Consider the following 15,854-nt stretch of genomic DNA (forward strand, 5'->3'; position numbering starts at 1 on the left):
GCACGAATTGTGACTCTTGTGCTCAGTGACAGGTTTGGGTGCTTTGAGGTGAAATCATTTGTTTGATCTAGTTTCTTCACTGTCACTTCATTGTCTACAAACCCTCTGTTAAAAAACAGATGGGGGACCTCCAGTGGAGAGTTGAGTATGGGACTCCTGCTACAACTGGGACAATGATATCATACTCTGGGTCTACATGTCACATTGGACTTCTAAGTGCTCTCCGAAGGCAACTGCCCTTGCTTGAGGTTCCAGAAGACATTCCAGTGGATAGCTGTGTATTGGACTCCCTCCCCAGGTGGCTTTACAGTCATTCACACCAGGACTCATGTGACCCTGATGACTTACATGGTGTGAATCGGTGGGTCAACTACCCATCCATTCACACCATGACTCACCCTTTCAGACCCAATGTCTCATTAACCCCTTAACGCTGATTGTCACAAATTCGCATCATACTGCTTTAATCCACATTGCAGCCAAATCCTGCATGCAGTCCTCTAATGCCGTTTTGTGCATATTCAACACACACCTAGGAACCTTTTGCAAGCACTGGTGTCTCGTAGGACGGGTCAAAGTGATAGAGATGGGATTTATGGCTCTTTGAGGGGATCCGGATCTTGGTGAGCCGTGCCTTTCAAAAATGCGTTCAAAAAACTGGCTCATTTGGCTCATTTTTATATTTATTTAGTTTTAAGAAGCCAGTCTGGCCTCAACTCGTCTTATCTTGGAAATAATCACTTGGAGGAAAGAATTTAGATATCCCACCAATATGAGTTTGAATTATTCTGAAATATTAATGATAACCTTATTTGACATGTCTGGATTAGATGTTAAAGTCTGATCTGGATTAATTGTGTCTGTGCAAATTATTTGTGGAGGCTGACTTAAAAGAAATATTTTTTGACAAATACTGTAATTTGCCTTACTGTCTGCCACGAGAGAAAAATGCATCCAAATGCTGCTTTGTTTCCTTAATTGGCTCATTTTGTCGATGACGACAGACTGACTCTCCTCCTCCTCACATCTGCTGCTGCGGCTCCCCAAGGCAGGGGGCATTCACGTGTTTCTGAGTTTTTTTTTTTTTGTTACAGGCGCACTCGCGTGAAGGCAGTGTGCACAACGTGACGTGATGCTGTTTGCATATCTAATAAGCACCGCGCAGCTGGGCAGCGCTCCTCCCCATGTAACTGGGGGGGAAAAAAGAGCGTTTCCCAGCTGCGACTCGGCTCCCATTGTTCATGTTAAGGAGCCGTTCAAAAGAACCAGTTCGTTCGTGAACTTCACAACGCTACAAAGTGAAAACTACATCCGTTGTGTTGTTGTTACAATGTAATGGTTGTAAGCCAACTTTGTGGTGTTTTGATGAAATAAATGAATTTTGAATGGCTTTTATGATGCACATTTATGAATTTTGAAAAAAAGTATTTTTATTGCATTTAAGCATTAACGCTGCTTGTAACGTTGTCGCTAATTTGCACCATACCAAAATTTATATCTATTGTGTGTGCTACAGAAAAATTAACAAACTCCTCTTAATTTATGGCGTAATGGCCGAGTGGGTCAATGATCCTACAAGAGGATAAATCCCTGGGTCTCTTCACCAGTCAGTTAGAACTGATTCAACTTCATTGAATGTACACAGACAAATGCTGGATTGACCGACTTACTTCTGACACCAAAAGATACAGCTGAACATCTTTAAAACAAAAACAGTAGCCAACATTTGTCAATGACTTTTCTGTGAATAAGAGGCAATAAAAAAGATAATTTACATGTATACCTTCAAAAGCAGCAGTCAAACAGGTTTATTTAGCTGGTATGAAAACAGCCAGAGTCAGTGCATATCTCTTAAAGTCATTTTCATATATGTGTGGCATGTTTTCTTCCCTTCAGTTTTCTTCCAATTACTTGCATTTAGTTTTCATTGACATTTTTGTTAAAGGAAACATTCACACATTGTTGTTATTTTTAGCTACTTTGTCTGGAATACGTTCAATAAGGGCATCAGCAAGACAAGCGATTTCTTCCCAGTTCACATTTATATTTAAAAGTATTTTTTCCTTGTCCTCGGTTTTTTCCACCTTCTCAGGATCTTCTTTTGTAATGGAAGGTGTTGTAGTGGTTGCAGGGGTGGACAGAGAGACCAATGATTCTGCCACATAGTGCGCAGCAGCTTTCCCCATCTCATCCCGCAAAATGACCTCAGTCTGCTCCAGTATGGCCTCTTCAAACGCGGCCCTGAAGTGATTTCTCCTCGTGCACCACCTGTTCCATGGCAGCACCAAAACTAATGAGCAGGCAGCAGTCAGCAGGATGCAGATTAACCCAATGACCTGTCAAGCATATCAGAATGAGTTGTAAAAGCACTTCATCATGTGCTGCTTGGTTTATGGTTGACTTTGTCCTCTAGATCAAGTGATGTGAGGTAAGAGAGCCTTTACTCACCATGGATCGGTTTTTCAGGGTAACTTTGGTCGCCCTCTCAGCTGGACCCATCTCACCCTCCTTCATGCAGGATAAGAGCATCAGTTCTTCAGAGCTGTCAGTCCCACAGCAAACATACCAGTCTCCATCAACAAGCACCGACCCACACCAAAGAAATCCAGACGATGTGGCCTGGAGAAGGTATATGAAGAACTGAAAGCAGAATCTCCCCCTGTAGCTGCACCGTCCCTTTCTAACTGATGAGTGGTAGCAGGCGTATCTGAAGATTCTTCCAATGCGCTTGTCATTCCACAGAATCAGGCTGATTATGATGAGAGACGGCAGCACCATGTAGCCGTAGCAGTGAATGAAATTCCTGTTTGAGTTGCACGGACATGCAAAGTCAATCTGAAACCAAAGGTGGTAACACAAAAGCAACATCACAACTATGATCTGACGGTTCGCACTCTGTACAACATCTTCTGCACTGGGGAGGTACCCAAAAATTTTAATGGTACTGCTCCAGGGCATGTTGCTGTGTGAACAGGAGGCATCTGATGCAGAGGCTGATCTGTGCAGCATTTATCTCTTTTAGTCCTGAAGCAGACATTCCTCCACTGGTACAGTTGCCCCTGTTGCGACATTCACTCAGGACATCACGCAGGGAGAAATCACGCTATGTGTTGTTTTCTCAAAGACGTATCTATTTGGCACATCTAGTAGCACAGCACAGTAATAGCATCAAAGATTCAGCACCTGTAGTGTGAATGTGTAGTCACCATGTCCTGGTTGACATCCTGCTGGCTGTTGCTTGACATCTTCTTTCTGATGCACAGTCTTCTCTTGAAATCCTACACTCTGCCAGAAACTCTGTGACTAATTAAAATGATCATTTATTTTTTTTACTGATACATGTGTATCTGTCCTGGAAGAGGGATTCCCCCCTCTGTTGCTCTTCCAGAGTGTTGAGTAGCCGGTCAGCAGTGGAAAATAACATTCAAGAGTTCTCAGCATACTCTGAAATAATCTTGGAGAAGTAATCCTTACTTGTCAAAAGTGTTGCTTTATTGTAGACAGTCATGGCTTCTTTGTATATATTACAGAGAACTGTGAGCCATGATTTCTTCCATTTTCTTTCAGCTGCTCGACACGTTCTCTTCATCTCTTTGACACAGTTATTATTCAACCATGTGGAAATTCTACCAGTTGACCTATTTTCAACCGTTAGTGGAGCAACAGCATTTAGAGCAGATGCCACGGAGGTGTTGAGATGTTCAACCACGTCATTTAAAGAGCAGTCACAGCTGTGTGACTCAGATGATCCCATTATATACACAACATTGCTTCGGCCATGCCCTCAAGGGTTCATTTTTTAACTAAAACTTCACTTTTAGTCTCTGTTAAGATTAGTTTGGCATCAAAAAACACACAGTGATGGTCAGAAATAGCTCATTCATTACCAAGTCCAGAATGTCACCATGCTGATCAGTGGTAGATCAAATTCCCAAGCTCCATATCTTTGGAGTCATTCTTTTTGTTGATATGGATATTCAGGTCTCCATTCAGGATTAATCCGTCATATCTAGTGATACCAAGTGAGACCAGCTCTGACATTTCCTGCATAAACACAGATATCTTGGTAGCCGATACAATGCAATGATGGGCGCTGGTAATTCTGCTTTGGGCTCAAGAGCAAGTTATTTAAATGATGTCAACGCCATTACACATGAACTGTTTTGGAAAAAGGGCTGCATTCCCTCCTCCTTTCCAGTTTTGTCATCATTTGAGGACAAACCTCTATCAGTGTTGCAACGCCAGTTGTGCTGTTACACCAGGTCTCAAGTTAAAACACTGAATACTAATTATTTTCAGTTACCGGATCCTTCACCAAAAGTGATTTGCTAGCCAATGATGTGAGCTAATTTCAGCTGTCGGGAGTCTGTGGCAGGAGAAGAGACTGGCCATGGCTACATGTGACAAACTGAGGATTACTGAGACAGGTACCTGATGGTCTGTGATTGCTACAATGTGTTTGACGATGCCACCGCCTGTTTAAGATGTTTAAACAAACGTAAGTGCCAGTTCGCCAGTCTCGTGCCATTGAACCATTATAAATGAGGAGAGCACAACAAGGTGATAGAATTAAATGAGCAGCAGTCAAGATTCAACCAGTCAAAAACAATGTAGGACATGATGTGTGTATGCCACTGCTGTTTTTTTTTTCCATGTATTAGTTTGAGGAAGGTTTCAGTGTCCTCATTGCTCCACACAGATCTGATGTTTTCATCTCTTCAGCAGAAGCTTGAATGGACGCTTAAGCCAGATGCTTCATGAACGTCATGATATATTCACCATGTCTCCATGTTTCCACTGATTGTTGCATCTTGCTTTTATTGATACACCAACTTTTCCAATGTTTAAAGTTACATTTGTTTGCAGCACTTATCATCGCAATTCCAAAACTTAATATTTAGTATTATTTATTAGTCACACAAGTGTGCTGAACTGAAGCTCTTACTGCATACTGTGGCAGGGAGGGAACATCTGTGGTGGTGGTGTGTTGTTTTTGCCAATTTGAGCCCAAAAACTATTGTTCATGGCGTTTTGTTGTAATGTTACGGCTGGGAGGGCTACGGACCTGAGGAGTGCTCATTGGTTCCTGTGTGCAGCATCCTGAACCCATCACCTGACTCATGTGGGATTTTCACCAAGACCACTCTGGCCAGCCTGGTGGGATACAAGGAGCCATCCCTAGAAGAGGGGCTGTATGACTCTAACATCATATCCCCCAATGGAGTGGATGTTGGTGTGGTTTGAGCTGCTGCTCCCCCCTAGCCTCTTTTAAGTAATTTTAATTAATTTTATCATCTGTGGACTTTGGAATTGTTGTCTCTGTGTGGACCATTCATGTCACAGTGTGTTAGCCCGCCTAGCTCGGTCGGCCAACACGGCTGTCAAACTCAGTAGTACCACTGTCAGCTTCGGCCTCCTCAACATCCGCTTACTCATGAGCATATATTTACTTTCCCACCCATATCAACGGACACATTTTGGATTTAATCTGCATTATCTCCCACCTGACCTTCATAACACTGACTCACTCCCACATTTTAAATCCAAACTCAAAACTCATGTGTTTAGAGTGGTGTACTCAATTGACCACCACCATCGTCCAATTTTCTCTTTATTTCTTTTCTCTTCAATCTTTTTACATTGTATTTTATTGTTATTCTTATTTGTTTCTTAAACTCTTTGTTTGTTTTTATGATGCAAGGTGACCATGAGTGTCCAGAAAGGCGACTAGAAATAAAATGCATTGTTATTATTATTGTTATTATCATGTCCCTGACTCTCCTGTCGATGCAGATCCTGACACTCTTTCCTGTCCTGCCATTACCCTGTTCCAGAACAACAGACCTGTTTCGTCATTTGTGACAGTTAAAGGTTGAAAATCTGCAGAAATGTAGGTGTCAGATTATATCCACTAGGTGGTGCCATTCTCTGAGTGTTTGTTGCTTTTAATTTTTCATAATAAAAATGTGTTGTGAGTGTACAAAGTGTCAGTGTTAGGATAAATGTTGTCAGTGTTCTGAGGGGTGTACTACAAAGCAAGTTCAACACAGCCCGGCTTTCTGTATGTGAGCTGGCCGGACCTAAAACCCCAGTCAGAGATAATGGGTATCATTACGGTGGTTATCAATCTTCTGTGTTAACCCAGGTCTTCCTCAGTCTCTGTTCCCATAAAAAGAGACGTTTGACACGTCATTTGAGTCACCTTCCGCACAAAATCTGCCTACTTTAGTCAAGAAGAACAAGCTGTTACAATGGAGAACCATGAAGAATCTAAAAAAAAATATCACAGCAAAAAGCAGCACTGTAGTGACAAATAAAGGGAGGAATGCTGGTCGAAAACTGCTAACTGTGCATTTATTTAAACACTCAGTGCACTCTCATTGGCTCCCATTTCTTTCTAAAGTGACAACTGCATATTGTCAAGCTCTTAATCTTTAACCGTGATGGAGCACATTTTAATATTATGCTCAGAAGTTGCATTCATTTCTGGCACTATCCCCTAATTAAGGATATATGGAATGAGTCACTTTAGTTTTCAGTCAAGTCAAATTGATTGAATATTATCTGTGATAAATGCCAATAGAATAATCATTCCAAGCGGTGTTCTATTAGCTGCAATACACAAGTGTAAAACAGACTTTGCAGTGCATCAGGACGAAGCATAAAACCATAATCCAAAGTGGTCTACAGTTGCTGTGCATTCATCGTGTTGATATTAACTGAAGCAAATGGAAAAAAAAAAGATTTTTTGAATGCATGTATGCATTCCTGCTGCAAAAGAAGACAATGTGATGCTGTAACTACAGAGCTTTGTTCAGTGACATTATCAATTCACAGCAGGTTCGCATATATAACCTCATCTGAAAATCTATATCGCTCATAGAGAATATTGTCTGGAAAATGATTAGTGAAAGGCGCTTTTCATAGGCCATTTAAATCTGAAACCCTGAACGTAATCTCCTCTGAAGCGGGTTTGGAGTGCAGCACAAGGTAGCGTGGCGATCTAGCCAGGTTAAAAGAGAGCCACATTAGTGACATTGAAAACTTTGGCTGAAGGCTCAACACAGCTCACTGACAAAATAATCTCACTTTGTGCTACAACCCTCACATGCAAGAGCTGAACCTGGGATGTACATCGAGCGTTTCGGTTGCATCTGTACGGCGGCCCTGACGCTCAAAACACAACACAACACACACTCATCTCTCACTGCTAGCTCTGCAGGTCTATTCATCTGCATGTATTGGGGCTAAATAAATAAAACTGAAATGAATTCAACTGATGATTAACTGTTGTGCTCAGCTTCATGATGGAAGAGTGATGAAGAGTTTTGAAAAAGTGAACGCAGAGAATTGTGTTATGAATTGTAAAAAAAACTGTAATACTGAATACAACTTAAAACTCGCCACATTCAACAGCAACATGTTTGTTTTGTCCGTTCTCTGTCCTTTTATTCTGCGGCACAATTTACCAGCCACAGAAACCAGCTCGTACATGAAGGTCACCTTCCTCTGCGTTCACGTGCCTGGTATTCACCAGGACATCTGATGTGATCTGTCTAACCTACACAGATCACTTTATCAAAGTCACGTGTCCTGATAGAGGTCGTGTGTGAACTCACATTTTAAGTAACGCAAAATTCCTTGTATGCCCTGTTTGTTTGTTGTTGTTGTTGTTGTTGTTTTTTTTACCAAGTACTACGTGTTAACATCAAGAGTGACATATTTAATCTGCCTGTTTATTTGGTCACTACTATCAGTATTTAGTATTCAGAATATTATTAATGGGAAGGATTTTGTTTGTTGTCATGGCACTCACATGGCACAAGGTAAGTTTGGACCAACTTTGAAGAGAAAGTTGGTGATATAAGGAACAATGCACACTTTAAAATTCATATGCCAAAAGTCCAAAACCATTAATTTTCACATACGTGACAACTTCCAAAACCAACACCTGGAGCAGCCTACTGAAGAACATAAGACTGCTTAGTTTGTGCTTTTTTTTTTACATATAGCGAGCAAAGTAAATGAAATGTGGGCTTTAAACTTTTTATGCATGTAAAAGCAAACATCTCCAAATGTATTGAGAGCATCAGTGGCAAGCTTGTCCACACATTTGTTATCTAGATTTCACAAGAAGAGCTGAGCAAGTTGGTTTTATCTGAACGTTCTACTACAATGCAACAGAGGGATGTTTTGTACAGCTTACACATATTTATCATCACTACAAAGAAAACAAGGTTCTGTATGAGCAACAAGCTGGTTACCAAAGCCAAATCTGGCCCAAAATGTCTAAGGCCTGCCCAGTTACTGTAGTGTCTTCCTGAGGAACTCAACCAGGAGGTGATGAGGGAAACCAAAATCCATCTGAATCACCACAAAGCCCTGCAGCACAGAGAGAGGAAGATAAAAGTGATGAGACGAAGAAACGCGACACAACAGGGGCTCGCGGCGAATGAAGCTCGTAATAGAGAAGGCTCACATCTCTAGGGGTGACCTCTGGGTTGACGATGTCGAACAAGTTCGCTCCCTGTTTGTCCAACAGCCTGGTCACCTCGACCTCAAGAGCTGGAACACACACCGGACAAGTGTTACAAAAAACGAGGTTACACACTCCTCTGGTTTGACCTCATCTCTCTGCCTCTCACCAGACAGGACGTGGGGAATGCCTATCGTCTCCACAGCTCCCCTAATGAACTGCAGTTGTGAATAAACTGTCTCATCCGGGAGCTGGAAACAGAGGGAGAGGAGATTTAAATCCAAACATTAAACTACCAGCATTATTTTAACACGTTATCTACGTGAGAATAAATTCAGTGGGAGGAAAAAAATATTTACTTTTGTGCCCTGTTGAAAAATCTTAGAGGGTTTTTCTGATTACTAATTGATATCAGAGGAATAATCAGTATTATTATTATTATCATCGGTTATCATGGTCCAGGTCAGTTTGTGCAGTTTTTGGTCAGAATGTAAGTTTTCTTGTCTGTTAACATTTTTAAAGGATTTGGGCAGGAAGTCATTCTCATGTTGAGGGTGGTGGGAAACACTTCTTAGGGTAACGCACAAACTGTTTTAGGAAGTTTTGTAAGAGAATACACAGTGTTGAGAGAAAGCAAGAGTAAGTGCTTCTCATCTCCCACCCAAAAGATCTGCCTTCTGTGGACAAGAGTATTGTCAGTGAAATCAACTAAAAAAAAAGCCTCACCAGTTGATTTTGCACGGGAAGCTCAGCTTGGACTTGGATCCTGGAGAAAAATGAGGATCAGAATCACACGACAAGCACAGGACATGGATTGAGAATTGGACTTGATGTAGTGGTGGATACACACAACTGCAGATTCAGTGATGAACTGATCATTAGACCCTGAGAAGAACGGTACAGAGAAACAGGGTAAGCAAACTGTGCTGGAAACACTCACCTGCAAGCCATGGGCAGAGCGTTCTGTTAGCTGTGGTATTAAAGAGTAACAACCTTGAAAGTGTGGATGCAACACAGAACCTTTCATACCCATTTGGAGTATGTAGCTGAACTCTGCTTGCAGGTCTTTTTAGTTTCAGTAAGTCATAGAAATCAACAAGAAAGATCTTACTCTGACGGTTTACCCTGCAGGAAAAGTTTCTTGTCAGCGTAGGAAGCTGTGACATCCACGACCACATCCTAGACCCGAAAAACAAAGAAACATCAAACACACCCACACAGCATTTTCACTTTCTAACAAAGCCTCACACATCAATCGCCACCTTCACCGTGCAAATTATGAGGAAACAGGCTACTCAGCACAGTATCGACCCTCCAAAGCAGAACTGCCGTGCCAAGATGAACGCCTCGCCATCCCCTCCTTACACTCACATCAGAGGGATTGCATCACATTTTAAATATGGGATGTTCATGTCTACGTGTCTCAGCGGTTAAAAGCAGAGCTTCAGATTGTCGAGAACTGAGACCACTTATGATCTCACTCAGTTTCATCATGGCCTTCAATTTTGTCATTACATACAGATGCAATACCAATGGTTGACCAGCAGATGTAGCCGTTGCTTCAAAATAAAGTTGTACGTGCACCAAACACATTAATGATATATTAATGGCATTCTGAGTCCGTGGGTCCGCTCATCCACCATGTTGCATTCACTTTCTGCTGCACTGAAAGGATTCACCTCCCAGCAGTGGAACTATCATCACCGAATATCATGGTCACCTCAAGGATTTCAAAAAGAAAGCAATACAAGAGACGTTTGAGATGCTGTGTGATGCTGAGACTTGTCGAGTAGTGACAAACACAAGAATCATTCAAAGAGGGAGACTTTCAGTGGACACATTGAATCCCATCCTCAGTACCACTGGTTCCTGACCTGTGATGTTCCCTGACATCGCTATCAACTGTTTATCCATCACGTTTAGCTAACTATTTCAGAGTCTCTGCTTGCTTCCTGACTACTTTTCATGCACTCTCATTCAAGTCTCACAGTACACTGTTGAGTTGGAGGCGTATCCTGTGCAGCAGGATTTTCAGAACTGGTATCTTATTGGTTATTTGGACAATAAATTAGCAATTTCTTGGGAGCTGCAGATGTACCGCTTGTGGTACAAGCACACCAGGTTGGGAATCACTATTCTACATCACACAGGAGCGAAACAGTGGTGTGGAGGAGGCACGTCTTTTGGGATTTTTCTGTTTTCTTTAACTCTCTCCTGTCCCGACATAAGTGGCGATGTACCGTTTCAAAGAAGAGCGTTGGTGTGCCCCCACAGTGGAGCTGTCCAGAGGCCTTCGCCCAGACGGTCGTACCCGAGGCGGAGGTTTTCAGATGGGGAACAGATGAACTCCACACTCTTAGCTCTGGAGACTCCAGCAGACACTGAACACAAATGAACAATAATGTGTCAAACCTGACAAAGGTGTGTATGTTTGTATTTGGGAGAATGAAGGGATGAGGAGGTTTTTCATGTTACCTTTCTAATAAGCTCGGGCATGGCACTGGAGAGGTTTGTCTTGAAAAGTTCCTGAAACCACGTTCACAAATGCAACAAAAGCAGCAGCCGTTTAAGTTTAAACATCTATGCCCATCCGGTCTCGTTAAGAAAGGTGTACAGGAACAGAGTATGTGCCATCCGTGAACGTGATGTCCTTACAGTGAGCTCTGCTCCAGAGATGTTGAGGTGAAAACGGCCATCGTGGTGGGCAGCAGCAAGCATGGGATTAAAGACCTGGTCTGGGGTTAAACACAAGCTATGGTTTTACCGTAAAAGGTTTCAAAGACAAACACAGACACTGAACTGCCCTGCTGCTAATGTGTGCTCGGTGGCTACCGTATGGTTACTGACTTACTGAACTTCTTCAGGTTTTGCTGTAAAATGTTCACAGTTCATGTCAGATTTTTTGACCAGTCGTATCAGCAAAATTCAGAGTTTCTATATAATTTGAAAACACACAAATTCTCAGAGGTTGCCAACCTAAAAGCTGCTGCCTGAACTACGTATATCAGTAACGACACAGTCTCGCATCACATCTCCATACTTTGTATTTGTACTGGACCGGCGCCGGAGAAAATAATCCTGTCGCTGTACAAGAATATCATTATTAGGTGATTCTTCAAAACCTGGAGTTGCATTCAGTGCTAATGTTTTTAAAATTCCTTCTTTCTAAATATATCTGCAGGTCAACTATGCCATGGATAAGGTCAGGGAAGGATCATGATCATGGCAAATAAACTGGTCTCGGTGGGAACTCGTAGTTGATTGCATCACACCTAGAACTTAAGTCCTAAAGCCAGCCATGAGTACTGGGACATGACTATAATGTACATGAAAATGCACTGCCAATCACTGACCTGACAGCCAAAAGTAGAGCATCCTGTTTTCAGTCAGCTGACTTGGGTGGAAAACAGAGTCATTGATGACAGCGGATGTGTTGTTATACTTGGTCAGCCCCTGGAAGATCAAGAAAAAAACCAACGTCGAGAGATGAATGGAGAGAAAACAGTATGAGCTTTTACGCCTGAAACAAAGACATTCTCATCTCCATGTATGAGCTGTCGAACCGGGAACACTACTGCACCACTGAGACGGAAGAGATTTTGCCACCGCTAAACTCTTCTGAATCACTTTTAACCGCAATTTAAAGAAGATTTGCTTGTAACTGTATTTACAAGTATTATTTACCTTGTGGTATGATTCTATGTAGTTAGCAGTGATCACAGGAGCAGCAGTTACACCGATATCCACGCTGATGGCCCCATCGGTGAGGAAATGCTCTGTGAACACACGCACACACACACACACAACATCCCAGATAACATATCAACACATGTACTTGAATATTTGATGAATATTTATTTAAAAGTCCAGTGCAGAGGCTTTAGGGGTTTTTGCATTTTTACACCGTAGGAAGGTGAATTTAGTTGGTTGCAAAATGCAACCTCGCCACTAGAGGCCACTAAAACAAACACACTGGTCCTTTAATTTATGGTCAAATATACGGACATACAGATAGGACAGTCCTTTCTAAAAGATGTAAAGATATGTCCAAACTCTCTCTCTCTGTTTTTACACACACACACACACACACAGACCTGCTGTGTCCTGTATGAAGTCAGCCAGTATATTTGCCACCTTGTTGATCTCTTGACAAATCTGCATTTGAGAACAGATTCATTCAGTATTGCTTCGCCTCTGATTAAAGGAAGACATGAACATGCTAACCATCAGTCAGCTGTGACTGTAATCAACATTTGCTCTCACTGCCAGGCTGGAAAGTGATGAGCGGCTTCAGTGTCTCTTGCTCTCACCTGTCCCTTTATGACCAGTTTGACAGTGAAGGTGATGAAGTCGGTGAAGAGCTTTTTCAGCCAGTTCGGTCTGACCAACGACAGCAAACACACACTAGCAGGGTCAGACACTCTTATTTTGCAATGCAGACGCTTCTTCTGTTCTACTGTTATAACTTACTCTTTGTCGCCCTGCAGATGCAGACGGAGCTTGTGAAAATTCAGGTAGCAGTCTGATGTGTCTGCTGCGACCTTGCCTTCTCCACAGTCTGACAGAGGACACACACACACACACACACACACACACACACACACACACACACACGAAGCAGAGAACATATAAGGTGATATCATAGATAGTCAGTCGGTATCTTTAATGTTCAACGCAAGGAACAGAAAAGGTTTCAGTACACTGAATCATTAGCTGCACTGCTGAGTTACATTTCGTTTTGCCGGAGCTGCACCTGTGCTCAGCCGGAGACGCAGCACAAAATCTGGGAGCTGATGTTTCAGCTCGGGAGCTCTTTTCACTTTTCACTAAACAAGGTACTTACAAAGTTTTGGGTTGATTCCAAGATCAATCTGAGACTCAATTTCAAAGTCAATGGACTGTGCAACGTTGACACTAGATGAAAAAGAAAAAGAAATTCAAATGAGCCATAAACACCACTTTACTATCAGCTCCTGGGAGATTTTTCTTGGTACAAGGCATGATTGTATTGCATCGCATAGTATTATTGTTTTCAATGAAAGCTTTTGTGTCATTCTGCCATGTCAGGCCTCACCTGCACACCCCCATCCTGTTATGCTGACTGTTCCAGTTATGTGAGCACTCATGGCCTTAGCAGAGCTGGTGTTTTTTTAATTAATAAAATGGTCTAATACAATCAATCAGTCAATCAATCACTCAAGAGAAGTGATGCCACCATGACTGAAATTGCAACATAAAGAAACTCACTGCTTGTGAGAGAACAAGTGAAGCTGTGACGTCAGACTCACAGCCAGCTGCCGTATCCATACTGGATGGTCCCTCTGAAGACGGCGGACACGTTCTTTATTTCCATGCTGATGCCCTCGCCTGGACGCAGCTCAAATTCACTCCGACCAATCGACAGGTTGTGAATCTCCAAACTGGCCGATAGAGAGGCACTGTGAGTGATTTTGTGACGTTTTGTGTGTCCGTTAGTGTGTGTGTGTTTGTTTTCTCTTACTTTTCCAGGCCATATATGACTCTGCCTATAAAGAGCAGGGATTTCTCTCCCTTCACACTTGGGTATCTGGCATGCTGGAACGCTGCCTCGATCACTTTGGTGGTTTTCTCGTTCACTGCCAGCAGCACACAAACACAGACACACAGCGAGAACGCTTTAACATGTACGCGGCAGTCAGGTGGGGAGCACTATCACACACATAAGCGACCGGGTATTCACTGGCACTTCATATTCAAATAAGAAGTCAAAATGAAATAAAGGAAACAAGGTTACCCACAGGAAATCTTTTTAGAAATAACAGCATGACTGCAATAACCACGGAGCTGTTAATGTATGCTGAAAACAAGTGAAACTATCCCCAACAGACTGCTTCTCTCTACACTGTGTTTGATTTTGTTAACAGATAACAGTCAAAAGTAAGATATTTTTTTTCTAGAGGAATTCTTTCTAACATGTTTTACCTCTAACAAAAAGTGTGGAGACAGAAAGAGATTATTTTTGCAACAAGCATCCTGCATTGGGAAATTGTAGTTTTTATTCTGAGAGCCTCTTCCACCAACATGACCTCTGGTTTTTAAACAAAATGAAGAATTCTTAAATTAAATATCAAACCAGGGCCAAAGTCCCACTCACACACAACAGCTGCAGGGTAGGTGAGGCGGCACACGGCTCCGGTGAACCTGTAGGCTGAAGCAGGGTCCTGCAGGCAGGCGCGGGACGCCCCAAACGCGGACAGAAGCAGCAGGAGTATCAGCGGTGGGAAAACATCACGAGGCATCGTGCACGTGGATGTTTCACCTCTCCGAGAATCGGCTGAGGTTTTTAACCCTGTGGACTGTTTGCAGTCCACTGTGTGCTCAGAAGTGGAAGTTGACGCCGCTGCACGGGTTCAATCCGTTGTCTCCTCGGCTCTCCTGAGCAGTATCTTATCCAATCTCACCTCAGTTCCAGAGCCCCTCAGTTTCTTCTTTCAGACTCCGATTCCCATGAGCCGCTGCTGCTCCGCTCTCACACAAATGGGCCTTTTTGGTCTTTCGTCTGTCCTTGCTGAGAGAACCCCACAGCCTGCTAACCTTGTTCTTTCCACTGTCAGACTTCTATTTACTGCAGCTATCTAGGGGAAACTCTGTCCTTCATCCAATCAGAGACAGTGAACCTGTGTGATTCACACTTGATAGAAGGACAAACACTGACTCAGATTTGTCTTTTGCACAAGTGCACTGGTCAAAGTGCAACCTTTTCTAGGATGTGCTACAAAACATCAGGTAGATATCAAACTCTGAGGTTAGCTGTCCAGATCAAATAATGAGCACACATTTCATGCTGAAGTAAATTATTGTTTGGATTACATTAAGGACACTAGTGCATGATAAGAATAGCAAGAATGAGAAGATATAATTGCACTGAACAGATGCTGCATGCAGAAATGTTGCATCCTGAGTGGCAGATTTTTAGCACTCCAAGCTGTTGGTTTTATGAAAATGTCGGGCAAGTTATCGCAACCATTATACATACCCCACAAAGAAGCCTTTAAAATGACCAGAAACCCCACACAGAACAGAGAGTGAGTGATGAGTCCAAATCTGCTCACTCCATAAACTCCACACGTCTAAACGTGTTCTGCTATCCCTGCTCTGGACAGCTGTGGAGCACAGCTACACTCAGGTCCAGCTTTTTCTGAACACACTCTTTCAACAAGTGCTGTCTCACAGCAGGGAAACCATACAGAGAGAGCCTGGAACATGAACTGTTCTTCCCCTGGTGATGATACCCAGCTCAATGAGTTCGGTTTGAGAAGGAAAGCGGGGTTACAATGGAACACAAAGACAGACTGGAGAAAACAACAAAGGGAGTAACTGATCTACCTGAGGGCAGGCG

General features: G+C 42.6%; 2 protein-coding genes across 3 annotated transcripts; both read right to left on the reverse strand.

The window, feature by feature from the left end:
• Nucleotides 1-1,526: 1,526 nt before the first annotated feature.
• Nucleotides 1,527-2,969, reverse strand: LOC121608452 (calcium homeostasis modulator protein 4-like). 2 transcript variants are annotated; one of them, XM_041939734.1, is made up of 2 exons: nucleotides 2,449-2,969; nucleotides 1,527-2,268 (listed from the first exon to the last, which is right to left on the reverse strand). In XM_041939734.1, the coding sequence occupies exons 1-2, from the start codon at nucleotides 2,956-2,958 to the stop codon at nucleotides 2,230-2,232; spliced, it is 549 nt and encodes a 182-aa protein (XP_041795668.1). In that variant the 5' UTR covers nucleotides 2,959-2,969; the 3' UTR covers nucleotides 1,527-2,229. The 2 variants fall into 2 exon arrangements, with proteins under 2 accessions (XP_041795668.1, XP_041795667.1); XM_041939733.1 differs by having other exon boundaries at nucleotides 1,532-2,336.
• Nucleotides 2,970-6,337: 3,368 nt separating this feature from the next.
• LOC121608099 (cholesteryl ester transfer protein, plasma) lies at nucleotides 6,338-14,754 on the reverse strand. The gene is made up of 17 exons (XM_041939240.1): nucleotides 14,610-14,754; nucleotides 13,977-14,091; nucleotides 13,765-13,896; nucleotides 13,320-13,390; nucleotides 12,947-13,034; nucleotides 12,787-12,856; nucleotides 12,571-12,631; nucleotides 12,161-12,252; nucleotides 11,830-11,929; nucleotides 11,132-11,211; nucleotides 10,952-11,002; nucleotides 10,717-10,857; nucleotides 9,588-9,655; nucleotides 9,203-9,242; nucleotides 8,646-8,727; nucleotides 8,480-8,565; nucleotides 6,338-8,382 (listed from the first exon to the last, which is right to left on the reverse strand). Exons 1-17 carry the CDS (start codon nucleotides 14,752-14,754, stop codon nucleotides 8,305-8,307), a joined length of 1,500 nt encoding a protein of 499 aa, XP_041795174.1. The 3' UTR covers nucleotides 6,338-8,304.
• Nucleotides 14,755-15,854: the final 1,100 nt, after the last annotated feature.

This window comes from Chelmon rostratus, chromosome 6, assembly GCF_017976325.1.
Source record: "Chelmon rostratus isolate fCheRos1 chromosome 6, fCheRos1.pri, whole genome shotgun sequence".
Lineage (NCBI taxonomy): Eukaryota > Metazoa > Chordata > Actinopteri > Chaetodontiformes > Chaetodontidae > Chelmon > Chelmon rostratus.

Bases quoted from the DNA above. Each gene is read 5' to 3' on its own strand.
- LOC121608452 (XM_041939733.1), bottom strand. From the start codon at position 2,958: ATGCCCTGGAGCAGTACCATTAAAATTTTTGGGTACCTCCCCAGTGCA. The intron at 2,337-2,448 runs GTGAGTAAAGGC...TATGCTTGACAG, and splicing joins CCCTGAAAAACCGATCCATG to GTCATTGGGTTAATCTGCAT.
- LOC121608099 (XM_041939240.1), bottom strand. From the start codon at position 14,754: ATGCCTCGTGATGTTTTCCCACCGCTGATACTCCTGCTGCTTCTGTCC. The intron at 9,656-10,716 runs GTACATCGCCAC...TTTCGGGTCTAG, and splicing joins CAACGCTCTTCTTTGAAACG to GATGTGGTCGTGGATGTCAC. The intron at 8,728-9,202 runs GTGAGGCTTTTT...CTCTGTTTCCAG, and splicing joins TTCCCGTGCAAAATCAACTG to CTCCCGGATGAGACAGTTTA.